This window comes from Balearica regulorum, chromosome 1, assembly GCF_011004875.1.
Source record: "Balearica regulorum gibbericeps isolate bBalReg1 chromosome 1, bBalReg1.pri, whole genome shotgun sequence".
NCBI classification, from domain to species: Eukaryota; Metazoa; Chordata; class Aves; order Gruiformes; family Gruidae; genus Balearica; species Balearica regulorum.
The window spans coordinates 214,622,467-214,639,648 of NC_046184.1; the positions used below are offsets into that span (position 1 = coordinate 214,622,467).

The window sequence follows — 17,182 nt, forward strand, 5'->3', positions numbered from 1 at the left end:
ACCTTCCTGTAATGCCTCACCATTCTTGTATTAGGCAAGAGTGAGCAGGTCATCTCCACCACCTCCCTGCCGTTGATGGTTTCCTCAGCATCTCTCCTATCCTGACTCTTTTCCAGACTGAGGAGTCCTGTCTGACTTAATAGTACCTTGCAGAGAAGCCATTCCAGACTTTTGATCATCCTATTGTCCACCTCTATGTCCATCCATATTTCCATCCACCTTCACCTGAGAGATTGAGGGCAGAGCAGTTTAATTACGGGATTCACTCCCAGAGCTGACAAAAGTGTCTATCTCCAAATGATTGAAACTAAGCTTCAAATTGGCTTTTTCAGATTCTTTTCTTGGTTGAAAAGCATTGTTTTAAATCAGCTTTGCTTTGAAACACAAGCAGCATTCAGAGTTTGGAAAGGGTTCACTGGCTGGTAAACCTGTTTCTTATAGCAGCCCCTTCCCCATCTCCCTCTGGGGCTTATGGATGCTCATGGATGTTCATGGATATGAGACCAAAAAAAACAAAACAAAAAAAAAACCCAAACAACAAAATGCAATGCCCTGCCTGGAAAATATCTCACAGCCAAGCCCAAACCTGGTGAAAGCAAAATTTGTCCTCTCCTGAGCATCTTCCTAGATGTTGCAGAGGGCTGGAGAGAGGTGACACAGGGTGGGAGAGCAGCCACAACCTCCAGGAGAAGTCAGAGGGGAGATGGGCAGCAATGTTTTTTTTTCCCTGTGAAGCCCAACACTGGGCTCATGGGGTGAAGCATCCCTGAAATGAGTTTTGTGTGAGCAGAGACTGGCATACATTCACTGAGAAAGTCTGGAGCATGATCTATGGTGCCTGCCAGCACAGTGTGTGGTTTGGGGGGGCAGATCCCTATTCTTAGGGCAGCAATTTGGGGTAGTCCAAAGCTAGGGCTGAGGGAAGGGAAATCGCTGACAGTGCTGTGGGATTTATTTTGCCCTTGCAGAGGCCAGAAAGCTAGAAAAACTCAGTTATCAAAATGCTGTGCTCAGAGTCATTTGTTCATGCCGCGTTCCCATGTCCAGCCCTGCTTGTGTAATGGCCGGGAAAGCGCTTATCAGAGCCTGATACCAAAGTCTCAGGAGGGAAGAAAAAAATCTCCGAGCAGTTTTCTTTTTCTTCCAGAAACCCAAAGTTCAAAAAGCAATGTAAACTCCACTCTCACTGTTGGTGTGTTCACGTGGCGCGGGCTGACTTACCCCAGCGGGTTGATCGGCTCTTGCCCACCTCCGTAGGGTTGAGTATAGTCAATGGTGGTGGCGGGGTTTTGCGAACAGACTTGAGAAGCACTAGTCTTGATGTGCATCATGTAAAATATATATAACTATAGTATCATAATATATATGATATATATAATATCACATAATAAGCTGCTGGGGCATCCTGTTTGGTTGTCGCAGCCCCTTGTCTTTGTCAGCCTTTGAAGAGGCAGCGAGGTGCAAGCCAGCCCCCGCGGCGCTGTGCTGGCAATGGTGGTGGTGGGGCACGAGGACGATGCAGCTTTGTGCTGAGTTCATCGCTCGTGTGGCAGAGCCACATGCTTGTGCCCAGTGAGGTGATATGGCAGTGCAGTCCTCCCGCCACTTTGCTCCATCATCGAGTCAGGATGTGGCCAGGGCAGATGAAGGGGCCGGGACCCTTTGGGTAAAAAACAAATCACCTCGAGGCTGAGGATGAAAAATTCCTTCAGTGGCCCTGGCTTCTGGATCAGACCCAGACTAAACAGTCGGCTGGAGACTCGCTGCAATCGCTTCGGGGCCCCGGGGGTACTGCCTGCAGCGTTGCTTTTGTAGGACGTGGTCCCTTTTGCCGTGCTGTTTTTCTTGGGCTGGACAATGGGGTCTTGGGACAGAGGCAATGGCGGTGTCATCTCACCCCTTCGCCGGGTGTCCTGCAGATCCATGGGGAGCCACCAGCTCTGCTTGTCCCCACGCAGGGACACCCACCTGCCTGCACCTCCTTCGGGTGCCACTCCGGTGCCCCCACAAAGGGTGTGCCACAGCGGGTCAGGGGAGAGGTTTCGGCTAGGAATAACAGAGTGGAATAGAGAACAGGGCTGAATAGCAGGAAATACTTCCAGATAACAAAATCCATGGCACAGCGGCAGGGACGCGGTGGAGGCCCCGCATGTGGATCATTTGCGGCCAGCCCAGGGGCAGGACCTGGGCTCCAGCTCAGTCCTTCAAACCCCGAAAAGGTTGCTTTACTCAATGAGAGTTAAAAAATGCCGATGCTGCCCTTTCTCATGCAAAATGCTGAGGATGGGTGTGTGGTGGGTGGTTGCCCTGGTCCCATGTTGGGGCTCAGGGTCTGAACAGTCTCATCAGGTGTCTGTACAACAGTTGGGAGCTGGATCTAATTTTGGAAAAGTAATTTAGATTCGGAGATAACTGAGGTTAGAAGGGACCTTTGGAGGTCTCTGGACAAACCTCCTGCTCAAAGTAGGGCCAGCTTGAATTTAGGACTGACTCTGGAGGTAAATTGCATTGTTCCTGGTCTTGTCCAGGCAGGTTTTGAATATCTCCAAAGATGGACATCACTCCATCTGTGTTTTTTTGTCCTACCACTGTGAAGCCTTTTCCTTACATCTAATGGGACCTTCCAATTGTCTCTCATGCTGTCCCCATGCATCTCCCAGTAGAGTTTGGATCCATCCTCTCTATATCTCTTGGCCCTCCCCAGGGTTTGCCCTGTGTCCTTCTTTCTCAGATAGTCACAGCATCACTACTTGGTATTTTGTTTTTCCATCCCATCCTTAATCAGGCACTCCAGCATCCCAGCAGAAACGTGGTCAGCACTCTCACATCCTGGAGAGACATCTTTATTTTCCTAAGATTGACCATGCAGCACTGAACTACTGAAATCTTTCCAACCAGAGAACTCACGTAAAATAAATACAGAGAGAAATGTTTTTCACATTGTGTCACTGCTTTGTTGCCCGTTGCATTCTCAGAGTGTGGTGCCGGGGAGCGGGTCCTCCAGCTCACACCAGCAAACCTTTAGCTCCGAGCCATCCCAACCCCTTCCTTCCCCAGTAGCAAACATCTCTGATGGCAGGAGCTGGTTTTGAAGCTTATGGAGTTTTAAATGATCTTGCAAATAGGTTTTAATCTGTGTTTGAGCCTCACCTCCTTAAAACCCCATCTCAGCCAGCTGTGAGAGATGCTCAGTGTGGGAAGTCTCATGCCGGCCGCACCGCCCTTGGGTGGATTTCACACGTAGAGATTCAGCGTGTGCTCTGAAGCCTTAATTACAACTCCAACAGCGGGAAAAAAAAATCCCAGGAGGGAAAATCAGTTTGACAGCCTGAGATATGCACTGGGTTGTATTTTTTTTGCATTGCCCTTGCTTCCCTCCCCTTGCACACCAAGGAAGAGCCGTCTCGTACCCCAGCAAGGTTTCCTGTGCCCTGCAGGGTCTCACCGCTGCAGTGCAGCATTATTAATGCTGCCAATCAAGCCACCCTCCCCCAAAGTGATGCTGCTAATGAACTCACCATGAACTCGGCCATGGCAAGCGCATGATTAGTGGGAATCAGTCTCTCCATCCCGTTGAAGGGTGAGAGGAGTGGGGTTGGGACCTGTCTGTTGTCAGCATCATGTCAAAAAGGTGCTGAGAGCAGGCAGTGGGCAAGGAGAAGGTGCTTGGAGAGCCATGGGGGGACCTGGGAGTGCGGGAGGGGGCTCAGGGCACTCCTCTTTGCTCTTGGGCTCAGGGATGTCAGGGTTGGACAGCCATGGCAGGGCTGTCAAGGCACTTTGTGGGGGTGATCAGCTACCAGAACCCTTACCTGAGCAGACACGGGGGGGTTTTCTCACTCCTTGCAAATCTTCTTCCAAGCTGCACTTCCTTTGAATTAGTGCTAAGACAGGGAGAGGAGAGGCTTTCTTGCATGAATAATACAACCAGCATCCTCCTGTCCATCAGATGAGATAAAAAGCCTCCAGGGACACAGAGAAAGACAACATTATTATACAGGTCACCAATAGGTTATTCTATAATCCTCCTGCATGGGGCTTCACTCCCCAGTGCTGGTAGCACTGGCTGCAGTAGGGAACTGTGCCCCTTGTGCAGAGCTGCAGGGATGTGGGATAACACGGTCCGAAGGCTACAATTGGCACCATTGTTGTGCATTGCAAAAACAGTAACACCAAGCCACCCGAAATGACACAACAGTAAAGGTGCTATAAGAACTAGGTATGAGGAAGATATTTTTTATGCTGAGGGTGGTGAAACACTGGCACAGGTTGCCCAGAGAAGTTGTAGATGCCTCATCCCTGGAAACATTGAAGGTCAGGTTGGACGGGGCTCTGAGCAACCTGATCTAGTTGAAGATATCCCTGCTTACTGCAGGGGGGTTGGATTAGATGACTTTTAAAGGTCCTTTTCAACCCAAACTATACCATGATTCTATGATTCTATGATTCCATGATGGGAGCAGCACGTCCTCCCAGGACAGCCCCATCGTCTGTATCCCCCTCCCCCAGGAATGATCTTACCAGGTTGCCAAAAGTGGTGGCAGCGGGGAGGGGACCGCAAGGTGACATGGTGGGTAGGAAGAGCAGTGAGACCTTTGCAGACATCATGGTCCTTCTTGCACACTCCTGGAGTGTGATACGTGCTTGATGGGATGTGAGACCACTCTGCACTGCAGAGTTAAAACTGGGGGCACATGGGGCTGGGACCAGGGGCTTTCATGGGCATGGTGGCATCCCCGCCAGCAGCTGGTGGCCACGGGAGCAATGGCAGGAGCTGTCCTGCACCTGAAGCAGGGCAAATGCAGGACACAAGTGCCCACTTGCCCCTCTGTGGGGTTTCCTGCTCAAATCTCTCTGTCCCTGACTTCATCCTGGTGTGAGAAATTTGCCTGATGTCATGGCTAGGTCACTCATCTCACCTGCCAGCTCAGATTAGATCCTGAGATTTGTATCAGATCAGATTTTGGAAGGTTTATTTCACACTGGTGGTGTGCTGTGCTCCTGGGGACAAAGCTGACAGCAGGAGAAGGAGCAAGGCAGACAGGTTTCCTGGGAAACATTTATTTCTCTTCCACTCTTCCTCTCTTCCCTTCCCTTCTCTGCTCTTCACCTATCCCTATATAAGCTATAACGGTGTGGTAGTAGAATTATTATTTACAATTTGAGAGGTCTGGCTCAAAGGTTTATCCTAATTAAAAGAACATTCCTTTTGACTAAAAGCTAACAGTCTCTGACTGTTTCCAAATCCCTACTTCTGAGCTAAGATAATACTGGGTGGGCCACTCCTATAGGCTCCACCAAGAGCCATCTCTCTGTATTGTCATGTTATTTACTGTTAGATTCCTTCTCAGGATTGTGGCAGTTAGCAAGGTCCCTCCTGGGCATGGATACCGGGCTTTGCTAACATTGAATTTACTATTTTCCTCAACTCTTTCTAATTTTCTGAAACAGTATATAGGCTGGGGGTCTGCGATCACTTGGCAGACAACTGAGGAGCAGAGGGGGAGATGCTGTCTGAATGTCCTCTTGTTAAGATCATAGTTAATAAAGCTTCTATTTGGCCAACCCTAAATTGAACTTAGGTTATTATGCGCTTGGAGTCCCCAGATTTTCCAACAAGGGTCAGTCGGAGCCCTCTGCACTGATGCCACCAGCTCTGCCACAGTATTTCACCATCAGGACAGCCACAGGGGACATGAGAGATCTCACTCATGGTGTGGTCAGAAGATGTCCCATGACAGTATCTCAGTTGCTCAAAAGCAGTCACCTTTCCAGTTGGGTTCTCCCGGTTCCTCACCCAAAAGAGGGTACAGAAAGGGTCCCAACCGCAACATGAGCCCCCAGAGCATCCCTGCTAAGTGCACTCAGCCTGTGAACTCAGCAGCACCACCTGGTCTCTGCCAACCTAACTCTCCAACCCATAAACAACCAATTTGAGGTAGCATCCAGTTGGAAAGGGGTCAGTTTTGTAAACTTTAGCTTGCCACGGCACTGTTGAGATGGAAAGCAATCAAGCAGCAGTCACAGATCTTGGCATCTGGGAGGATTTACTTTGCACTGGCAGCATGATGTTTTTAAAAGAAGTACTTACCAAGCGTCAAAATATTTTTCAATTATATTAGGGGGCTTTAGCAGCTGTAATTTAACTGCAAAGCAACCTGATGCAGGCAAAAGACCACACAGCTGGAAATTTTTGCTGCAAAGGCACCATTTTATGGCTGTTAAGCTGTTGGTCTCTCTACATTGTAAAGCTGTTAAACAAACACAGCCCTGGGCTCACACCACGTGGCTGTGAGGCACAGTGTTTTGGCAGGAGTGGGCTGGCAACAACAGGGGCTTCAAAGGGTCCATCACAGCCCCATGGTGGGAGGAGAAGGTCTTGGAAACATGGCAGCAGAGTGTGGAGGTTCATGTGGAGTCGCATCTTCCTCTGGTTTGGCTTGGGCTTCAATTGCCATGCACATATGGGTCCTATGCATCCTAATGCTATTGCAGCTGGTGGTCAGTAGACCCTTAAATCACCCTCTTGCAGGAAGGTGATATTCTAGGGAAGCCTGAACATGGAAGATTTGGATGGTATTGATAGCTTTGAATGGGGAAATAGATGTCCCAAGAGGAGGGACCACATGCTGCAGGCTGCGTATCCTTTGCCGCATATGTTGAAGCAAGCTCCATTAGCGCCATGAGATGCTCCAAGCACAGCCCTAGCCTGACAAACACAAGCTGAGCCCTTTTCCTAATGGAGACACAGCAAATCCATGGGGAAGAACTAAAATATGCTTTCTGAGCTCAGTGCTCAAAAATTCAAAGAAACGTGGAAAATCTCCACAAAAATAAGAAGGTCCCTGGCTATTTTTTTGTTATTTCCTTCCATCTCTTCTAATGGCCAATCCTTATTCCTCTAGCTCAGAAGCTGATCTTATGAGGCAGAAATGGCTGGTCCTGCTCTGGGTACATGCAGTGGGAGATGCATCCAGCTGTGCTGCCTGCAGCCACCTGTCCAGGACAGGCAATTCCAGCAGCTGCTGTTGTGACCTGTTTTTCTGGGTCAGAAGCTGTTTTAGAAAAACACTGGTGACTCTTTATCATCATGAGGGCACCAGGCAGGGATGGACAGGGTGGCCGTCCCAGGATGGTGGAGCTGTTGCTCTGTCCAAGGGTCCCACCCTCAAGTGAAACTCCAGCTCCTGAAGCTTCCCAAGAAATTTTGTCCTGACAAGAGCAGCTCTTTTGCAACCAGCTGATGTTAGGACTTACCCAATACCACCAGACTGCATGTGTTACACTGTTTTCTCTGCCAAATGTTGACTGTGTGGGGCTTTCCATTGCTACCAGACAGACTAAAGAGAATTGGAGAAGTTGTGGCTCTTGCATTGGCAATAAAAAAGGAACCTGTGGTAGCATTCTTGGCCTTGCTTGCAGCATTTCCTCCTATTTTTTTCATGAAAGCTCTAAATTTTGGACTCTAGTTTCTGTACCTTGTGGTTTTTTTAATCCAACTTCTCATCCATGAAGGGATGCTGCAAGGCTTGACTCCGAACAGTTGGAAAGCAACCAGCCAAGTAGCAAGAAGTAGTGTTGGATGTGTCTTCATTCAGGTGGTGGTTCATGTGGTTGCACAACTTGATCTTCTTTCAGACCCCCCTCGTTGATGTGTGCCTATGTCTTTGTCCTGCCAAGTGGCTGCAAAGAAATGGCTCGGTGTTAATAGAAAGTCAATGGGACATTTTCCGCATAGAGCTAGAAAAAATGTTAATGAGTTTGTTTCTCAGTGATTTAGGTGATCCATTTTGAGAAGATGGACTAGCAAATTATTGCTTCTGCCTGGTGAAATTGTTTTTTTCATCCCTGACGGATGCAGCTCCACTGTGTGCAGTTTTTTTCATCTAAGAGTGGTCGTTTTGATGAGAAGTGGGTGAGCGTCTCCTGGATGAAACCCAAATCTGCCAGCCTCGCACGTCCTCTTACTAAGCAATTTGCTGCTCCACTGCATTTGGAAGATTGCACTAAAGTTGCTTTCCTGGCACCGGGAGCCCATTTGAGACTTAGTGCAAAACTAATTTGGTTACAAATCTCAAAGACACAAACAAAAGCTATTTTTAAGCCTTTGAGAAGTACGGTGCAAATCGGACCATTCAGAGAAACCATCACAAGGGTTTCTTACCCTTATTTCAGCCACCAAATTCTCCAAAATTTTGAGACCCTGGTGCAATTAGGTAGCTGAGATCCAGGACATGCCCATTGCCAATATGCAAAGCCTCACAGGGCTGTAGTCACCTTCCGGTGGGCATCATGGAGATCCCAGCACACCCTTCGCCTTGCTGCCTCTCTTGGGTTACTAAAGATGTTTGTGGCTGTTGGTTCTTCCTTCTTAGGGATGTCATGTGCTTCCTCATGGCCCAGCCTCTCATAATCACATGAACCCAAAATCTGGTGATTTTTTTAAAAAATAAATAACGTAAACCTCATAAAACATATGTCCACAGCTGGGGCAGAATGGTGGGGATTGCATCCCTTCCCTTGGTGTCCTTTGGTGCAAACTGAGGTCTGTGTCAGGTAATGCAGGAGTGCCAGCAATACCCACATCACTCCACTCATCCACGTGGGCTATATCTAAGCCATGTTGCTTGTGCACCTCTTGAACCTTCACCACCTTCAGAGGGAGCCTGAACAAACTCAAATGTTTTAAGGACTATGCTTAGACGTAGTCCTTTCCTTCCATATGCCGTGGGACCTGAGCCCTCTGCAAGGCAGCATAGCTCTGTGATGGGGAACAGTTGCTCAAAGGGGGGTGGTGTCCGTCCTGCAGGCATCAGGATGCTCATGCAGAGCCCATCCCCAAAAAAAACCCCTCCAACCCATGGGATGAGGAGCTACATCTGCATGATTGTCTGTGTAATGTAAGTTGTAGCATTTTGCACATTATTGTTGTGGCTATTCCGCTTCCTGTGGGCTCTCAATGGCATTTGGCATGGGGAGAGCAGAGGGGCGCCACTCCCAGCACCAGGGCTGATGGCTGACATTTATTTTGCCAGTTTTCTTCAAACACTGCAACCCTCTGAGTCTATTCCCCAGGTGGTTTGGCCAGGGGCTGCCATCATCATTGCTCAGAAGAATCGTTTCCTTTGCTAAGGTGTTTCCTATGTACCAGGGAGCAAAAGATGTTGAAAAACAAATGAAGCTTGGATTCTCCATGGGTCTTCCTGGCATTATTGCTGATATTTAAAAAACCAAACCAGTTCCCCATTGGTTTTATTAGCCTTTCTATCCTGGCATTTAAACAGAGATGGGATTGGCGTGGTTGGTACCTGCAGACACGCGCTGTGATGCTCTCCGGGGTTTCTCTGAAGGGCAAGATACACAGGGTGCTGTGTCCAAAGCACCTGAGCTCCTCTGAGCTGCTGGAAGGCATTTCAACACTGCGGTTGCTGGTAATGCTGCCCTGCAGATTATCTCACATCAAGGAGATAAGGGTATTTGGGTCCTGGGATTGCAGCTGGACTGTAGGGTAGGAGCAAGGTTGCTCTTAGCCTCAAGACTAGCCCTTCTTGAGGTCATCTTAAGCTAGAATGATATTTCAGTATTTAATTCTCTCAGATAACCAGTGGTATTTGAGTATTGAACTGATGAATTGAGGTGAGTCTGTTCACCTCTTGGAGCCATGTCCTGAGCAGCATCCCAGAGTGTCCTGGGGCAGAGAGGTGTCGTGTTCATCTGTGTCACCCTGTGCCTGGCAGTGGTTTCTAGGCCCTCATGACTTGGAGATCATGCTTCCTCTCTTCTTGGTTTCAGGCATGGAAGAAACGCTGGTTCATCCTGCGCAGCGGTCGGATGAGTGGCGACCCCGATGTCCTGGAATACTACAAAAATGACCACTCCAAGAAACCTTTGCGTGTGATCAACCTCAATTTCTGTGAACAAGTGGATGCGGGGCTGACCTTCAACAAGAAGGAGCTGCAAGACAGCTACATCTTTGACATCAAGACCAGCGACAGGACCTTCTACCTGGTGGCTGAGACAGAGGACGACATGAACAAGTGGGTTCGCAGCATCTGCCAGATCTGTGGCTTCAACCAGTCTGAGGAAAACACAGGTACCGTGAGAGCTGTGTCCGTGGCCAAGAGCATCTCCTGTCCTGTCCTCCCAAAGGGGCCCAGCTCCTTTTTCAGATCATCAGACCTGTGGGAGGGGGTACAGCCCGCCACAAGGCTGGGAGGGCTTGAGTGGGAAATGGATGAACACGTAGGAAACCTCCACAAGGCTTCCTACCTTTGACATCCGAAGCAGAGCAGGCTTTGCCTCTGTGAGCCACCTAATTCATTTTTCCCCCATAACTGTAGACCTTTGAGTCTCTTATAAGAAGTTGATGGGGTCTGGGGATTATTTTAGCTGCAACCTTTGTCCTCATCCATCACCAAACTCCCTTTGAGAACCATGGGAACCAGCAGTGAAAATCCCCCTCGTTCAGAGATTACAATCCCTTGGTGTGGTGGGAGAGAAGCTTTACTAGGACCATGTCACTTTCCACTGTGATTGACCCCAGTGCTGACAGGCTCTCATATGAAGGACAGATGCGTCCTCCCCACCTGCATCTCTGTCTTCTGGGACCCACTGGGAAAGCTCTGGGAGGGGAGAGGGAAACACTGGGTGGTTTGCACAGTAGCAGGACCTGTTCCACCAGTCGTGTTCCACCGTCCAAACTTGGTTGCATTTGGCAAGCCTCTGCAGTGAGCACTGGTGAGCTGCCTCCGCTTCTCCAGCACCATGAGGGCTCACATAAATCCTGAGCGAGATGGTATGGGGTATGAGCATGGAGCGCAGTCCTGCAGTTGCCTGCTGGTCCCATTACACCCGGTAGCACCTCTGGGCATCTTTGCTTTATCTCATCCATGGTCTAGTCTCATGCAGGAGACCCCAATCCCGTGCTCTGTCTGCATGAAACTCCTCATAATAAAGTTCAGCTTGAATCTGGTTTGGTCCCTCGCGGAGCAGCTGCCATCCACAGGAGCTGAAACCCTGCCAAGAGCTTGTCAGGCAGGACAGCAAACAAAGCATCAGAGCAGCGCGGATGCGATCTTCACTGACTGACGCATGAAACGGGACGTCACCTTGGCAATGGGTGTGCAAGTGGTAGAAAGGATCCTTGATATTGCCGCCAGCATGGTCTTGCAAGGAAAGGTCAGGCTAAATAAATTACATCCCGTTCCAATGTCAGCAGTGCAGTCCTCGAGGTTCAGCAAAATCATTCAGGCTCTTTTTTAAGAGCTGTTTTGTTGCAGGATTTTCCATTTTGCATGCGTTCAGCTGGGGCAACTGTTTTTCTTCCCATTTAGTAAAATGAGCTTCCAGCCCAACAGCAGTGGGATCAATACTGGACTTCAGTGAAATATAAATCTGGGCAGCAAAAGGAAAAACAATCTCCCACTTGCAAGCACATCTGTCCCAAAGGGCACATAGGGCTCATCAGGCTGCAGAGATCCAGCCACTGTTCCCCTCAGGATCACAGAGTGACATCAGCAAAAGAGGAAAAAAAAAATCCCTATTTGTAACAAAATCACAGCTTGTTAATGCTGTAGGGAAAGTACCCACTTGAAACAGTACCCAGCTGCCAAAGTGTGATTTTTCTGAGTCAGCCGAGAAAAAGCCTGCAACGGCAAATGTAGCAGATGTGTCCAGATGCTGCAGTAAAGAGGGAACATGAATTATTCAGGGTTGGTGCTTCACTTTGGTGCTCGCCGAAGTGGTGACCCCACGCTCACCTTTCTTTCACCATCCCTGCTTAGTAATGGCGAATAAATCATCAATTTCCCAAAGTAGACAATGTTTGAAGGACCCACGGCCCGAGGCTGGGCGGAGAGTTTGCAGGATCATTGCAGCGTGATGGGTATTGGGAGTCTTGTCTGGTTTAGCATACATAAGCCCATCACCCATCCTTCCTGATGGGTCAGCTGGAGGGAGAAATAAAAGTCTTAGCAATATTTATAACTGCTGTGCTCCTTCTTCTTCATCACCTCCTTATAGAATCATAGAATCATTTAGGTTGGAAAAGACCCTTAAGATCACCAAGTCCAACCGTTAACTCAGCACTGCCAAGGCCACCACTAAACCATGTCCCTAAGCGCCACATCTACATGTCTTTTAAATACCTCCTGGTGGGGACTCCACCACTTCCCTGGGCAGCCTGTTCCAATGATTGACAATTGGTGAAGAAATTTTTCCGAAAATCCAATCTAAACCTCCCCTGGTGCAACTTGAGGCCATTTCCTCTTGTCCTATCACTTGTAACTTGGGAGAAGAGACCGACCCCCACCTGGCTACACCCTCCTTTCAGGGAGTTGTAGAGAGCGATCAGTTCTCCCCTCAGCTTCCTTTTCTCCAGGCTCAACAACCCCAGTTCCCTCAGTTGCTCCTCATCAGACTTGTGCTCTTCTTGGCCACCTGGGCACACTGCTGGCTCATACTCAGCCGGGTGTCGACCATCACCTCCAGGTCCTTTTCCACTGGGCAGCTTTCCAGCCACGCTGCCCCAAGCCTGTAGCGGTGCCTGGAGTTGTTGTGACCCAAGTGCAGGACCCGGCACTGAGCCTTGTTGAACCTCATACAACTGGCCTTGGCCCATCGATGCAGCCTGTCCAGATCCATCTGTAGAGCTTTCCTACCCTCAAGCAGATCAACACTCCCACCCAACTTGATGTTGTCCTTGAAGCCAACATGAAGCCATTGATGGGTGGGAGAGGATGAGGAGTTCTCATGAGAATAACTCAATTCCTGGGTAGAAATAGAGCTTGAGACCTCTGGCATTTCTTTCTTAGTCTTCACCCCTTCATCCTTAAGCTTCTCTGTGCCTTGTTGTAGCCTCTGCCTTGGAGAATGAATGATTCAGTAATTGAATGCACCAAAAAGGGGAGGAAGAGGTAACCGTCATGGGCAGGAATAGCTCCATGCTAATTGTAGCAATTAATTAACTAAACCTCCCTCTCCCAGCAGACAAACAGCATGGCAGAACGAGATCAGAAACTGCCAGAGAAGCCACTGTGCACATTTTTCTGGTTGTTCCTGTTCCTGGGTGCGTGACTGCTTTATGCTGTCCTGAAAGCCTTGCTGGGTCCAGCCCCAAAGCTGGGCTGTTCCCAACTGGGTTACATTCGCATCCCAGCCAGGGAAGTGATCCACAACCAGCAAAGGTGTTTACTATAGCTGCCATCACATGCTGAGTTACATCCTGCTTTAAGGGATACGCCACATTAGCTGAGTCCCAGCCACTGGTCACAAGTTTGCTTTTAACCTACCAGTGGTGGAGGAAAAAACCCGTAGCTTTTGGGGCAGTTTGGGTAAAAGCCTCTTTCACCAGCATCTCATGACAGTAGGGAAAACACGGGTTCTCATTTGTGATTTAGTGGCAACCTGAACGTAGCCGCATGCAGTGATGCAAACTGACTGCAAACCCTCTGCACCAGCGCAGGATTGTGCTTGGGTGCAGCCCGCACTCCCAAAAGGCAAAAAAATTAAAAGGCCGAATGAATTTGTACCCTTTGATGCTTATTTCTGTTTGCAGCTTGACAGGAGAGTGTAAATTTTCTGTTGCGTGGTTTTCACATTAGTCCTTCATGTGCTGTCTAGACTGGGGGACTCTAAGGATTAAGAAATAGGCTGGAGTTTAGGGCAGTTTAATGCCATGATGTGGTTTAGCTGCTGGTTTAGCTGATTGCTGGCTGTGTTACACATCTGGTTCGTCAAAAGGAAGCTCTTTTTAGCCCCAGGGACCTAAATGTCAGTGAAGTGGTGGGTACCTCCGGCTGGCCTGGCGCCGCTGAGGAGTAGCTGCTCCACAAAGCCACCACGGTGGCTTCATTCCCCGCCCCAACCTGAAAATAATTGCAGAGCAGTGCGATTACATCTACCAGGAGAAGGGAAATTAAATTGACTCTAAGGTGTTTACCCAGACTGCGGCGAAGCTTTTTGTTTCTGTTAACACCTATTTACTTTGAGAGCTAATTACTATTTTTGAACAAGCAGAGTCTCACAGGATCCCAGCTCCTCCACAAGTCCAGGGAAGCCGGCAGGGCTCAAGCAAAGAAGATTTGCTCGAGACTGCACCCAAACACTGTTTTTACATTGCAATTTGCACTGCTGCCACCTTGGCCAGCTTGAATACAATGTGGGGAGACCTGCTGGGGACCCTGAGCCACAGGCTGCGGGAGCAACGCAGGCACGTGGGTATTTCAAACCATCTGCATTTTCCCTGCCCTAGTGGGCAGGCAGCCAGGGCTCAGCTGTGAACTGGATTTTCTCATATGCTTTGTTTGTTGGAGTTAAAAAAAATACCAAATCCCACTAAACATATCTCATGTGCCATTAACCCTTTCTGGAGCTGATGCTTCAGCCAAAACCTCGCTTTGTCCCATTCCCGATATGAAAGAGGTGCAGCTACAGCAGCATATAATTTAATTTCTCATAAACCAATGTGTGTCCTTGCAGTGAGCATGTTCTTGCAGGGGTCCTGTGCCCAAGTTAGTTATTTCAGAGGGGTCAATACCTTTATCAACTTTATTAACCTCCCCGCAGCTCCTTTTCTGCCTCCTCTGTGGGGCAGGGACTCTCTCGGGGGCTTGGATTCGTGAGTGCTGAGCAAACACTCAGGGGAGTTTAAGAGCTTATTCATGCACCATGTTAATGCCCCCGTGCTAGAAGTTTAATCCAGCCATGGAAGCAGGGAAGGGAATATTTGTGGGTGAGTTAATGTCCTTGCTCTGAGCTGAAGGCTCCTGTCGCTCGGAGAGGGTGAGCAGGGCGTGGGAAAGGGATGGCGCTGGGCTTCTGCCCCAATGGGTTGTGTCTGGCAGCAGTGGCCTCTCCCACCCAGCCTAGGCATGTTGTCTTCTTTTTTTTTTTTTTTTTCATCTGGGACTTTATTTCTTGTATTTATTTCTCTGCTTTCTGCCAGGGGGCTGCACCAGGGCAGTCCTGGGCTCTGGCTCACTCCTTACTCCATCTCCAAGACTCAGCACTGTCATTTTGCATCACAGCTAGGATTGATCCCCAGGAATCCCAAAGCTTTTACTGTCTCATCACACACAAGTCAGGGCCAAGCATTAATGTTTAATGGAGACCTGAGTGTCTCTCCCTCCTCCTTCAACTCAGCCATGCTCACTCCAACAGAGTTTGTGGGATCAGCCTCCGGACACAAGTCACTTTCTGCTCACATGGATGAGAGCTCCTATACCCTACATGCATGGTCTCCACTGAGGGTCTCTTTGGCTTGATGCTGCCTCAGACCCTCCACTGGTTGTCCCCTTCCAGCCCATGAAAGCAAATTTATTGCTTTGGTACCTACTTGACTTGCTTTCACTGGAGGTCCCATATGAATTGCTGGCTGGTTGCTTGCCAACCAGCTGCCTCCTTGCATGGGCTGCCTGCACGTCTGTGCTATCAGCCCGTATGGCTTCTCTTGCTCCTTCCTTGCTTCTCTCCCAAAAATGTGTTGGTCCTAGCATCAGGCCAGTGATGCCTCTCATGCCATCGATTCCTTGCAGCCAGGTTTGCATGGGTGCTTGCTGAGCAAAGGGAGCTCAAGGTGGGCTGGAGAAAAGACAGCACAAAGCTACCCCTTGAAGACTTGCTCAAAGGACAGGAGCTGCCCAAAAGCTCAGCAGAGGCAGCAGGTAGCGAGACTAGAGTAAAAACATAGGTTTGCATGTCATACACCACCCATCTCCCCTAAACACCCCCGAATGACCGGTGTTCACCATCCCTGCATGCAGGAGTGTGGCACTGGGGAGCCCAGGCAAGGTGATGGCCCTGGGGCAGCCCCCGCTTTCCCACTGCTGTGGTCTCTCCCATGGCCAGGCAGAACCAAAGCAGAGGGGAAACACTAATGACCACTGCAAGGCCAGGTACTTCCTTGCTATTGTGCCCGGCACACGCCTCCTTCCTTCCCTGCTCGCGCTCTGGAGGAGTTGCAAGCTCTGCACCATGCCGGGGAGTGTGCTGGGGGCTGAGCAATAGGGTCAAGGAGGGAGATGTGGGGGTTTCCTCGTGTCCCTGGAAGAACCCAGGCCCCAATGTACTTTATTTCAGTGTCTGCAGGCAGCACTGCCACCTAAGGGCAGCCAAGCAGGCAGTCCCGTGTGGAGCCTTGTGCCCTCAAGCTGGGCCAGGACTTGACTCTTCAGCTTCTGTCGACACAAGTCGATTGGTCTTGACTTCAGCTTTAAGGGCTGATATGGGTCATACTTGGATATCAGCTCACTTGGAGGCCGTCTGTCCCCTGGCAGACAGTATGACACTTTACAACAAGTGATGAGCAAGATTACCGTTGAGTTAAGCTTGACCCATGGGGAGGATATGGCAGATCTGGTTGGGTTCTCTCCATGTATCCCACCTTCCCATGTCTCATTCACCTAACCAAAGATCTAATGTCCCCTGCCGCATTTGAAACTTGGAAGTGGCCTGCGCTGGGGACAGCAATGTGGGGTCCCTGAGCCTTAAGCCCTTTCCTCTAACCCAACATCCTACCATCCATATAGATTTAGCCTTTTTCTCAGTGTTCCCATCAATACTTTTTGCACTCAGTGTCATGGAGGTCCTTCTTTTAAAATGCCATACATCATATCTGACCCACTGGTTGCATACCTCAAGGGCATTTGGATCTGTCCCACCCATCCTTCTCTACCATGTGCCGAGTTTTCCTAACAAGAGAAACAACAATGGCTGCAGATTTGCTCTGGGAGGACAAATGCAGATGTCGCATCTCAGCCCCAGGCTTGACCTAGCATCACTAGAATGGATGGGGAAGACCCAGTACCTCAACTCACTTTGTACTAGGCTCACAGTTGAACTTCAGGTGCATGCGAATGCATCCTTGCCTGAGTCCCAGTTCATCCCTTAGTCATCCTGCCTCTTTAAATTTGTTCCAGACTTCCCTGACCCTGGTTTTCCTGCTCCACAAACAGCAAGTTATTTTAAGATCTGACACTGTTCAGCTTTTATTTCAGTGTAAACAATACTGGAGATGGAGTGGTCTTGGCACAAAGGAGCAGCTTGAGAGCACTTAAGTGCCTGCTGCCTTTTTTTCCCCTCCTTTTTTCCCTCTTTCCCTTTGGAGATGAGCTAGTTCAGGTGCTAATGAGTCTGCTGAAGAGCACAGAGCCACTAAGACCCAGAATTTGCTTCCTAGAAGACA

At 49.3% G+C, this 17,182-nt stretch overlaps 1 protein-coding gene across 1 annotated transcript in view; it reads left to right on the top strand.

Annotated features, from left to right (window-relative positions):
* Positions 1-17,182, top strand: part of GAB2 (GRB2 associated binding protein 2) — a 98,573-nt gene that overhangs the window by 44,502 nt on the left and 36,889 nt on the right. The window contains exon 2 of the mRNA XM_075742524.1: positions 9,793-10,093. Coding sequence (XP_075598639.1) covers positions 9,793-10,093 — 301 coding nt within the window. The remainder of the gene's footprint in view (positions 1-9,792; positions 10,094-17,182) is intronic.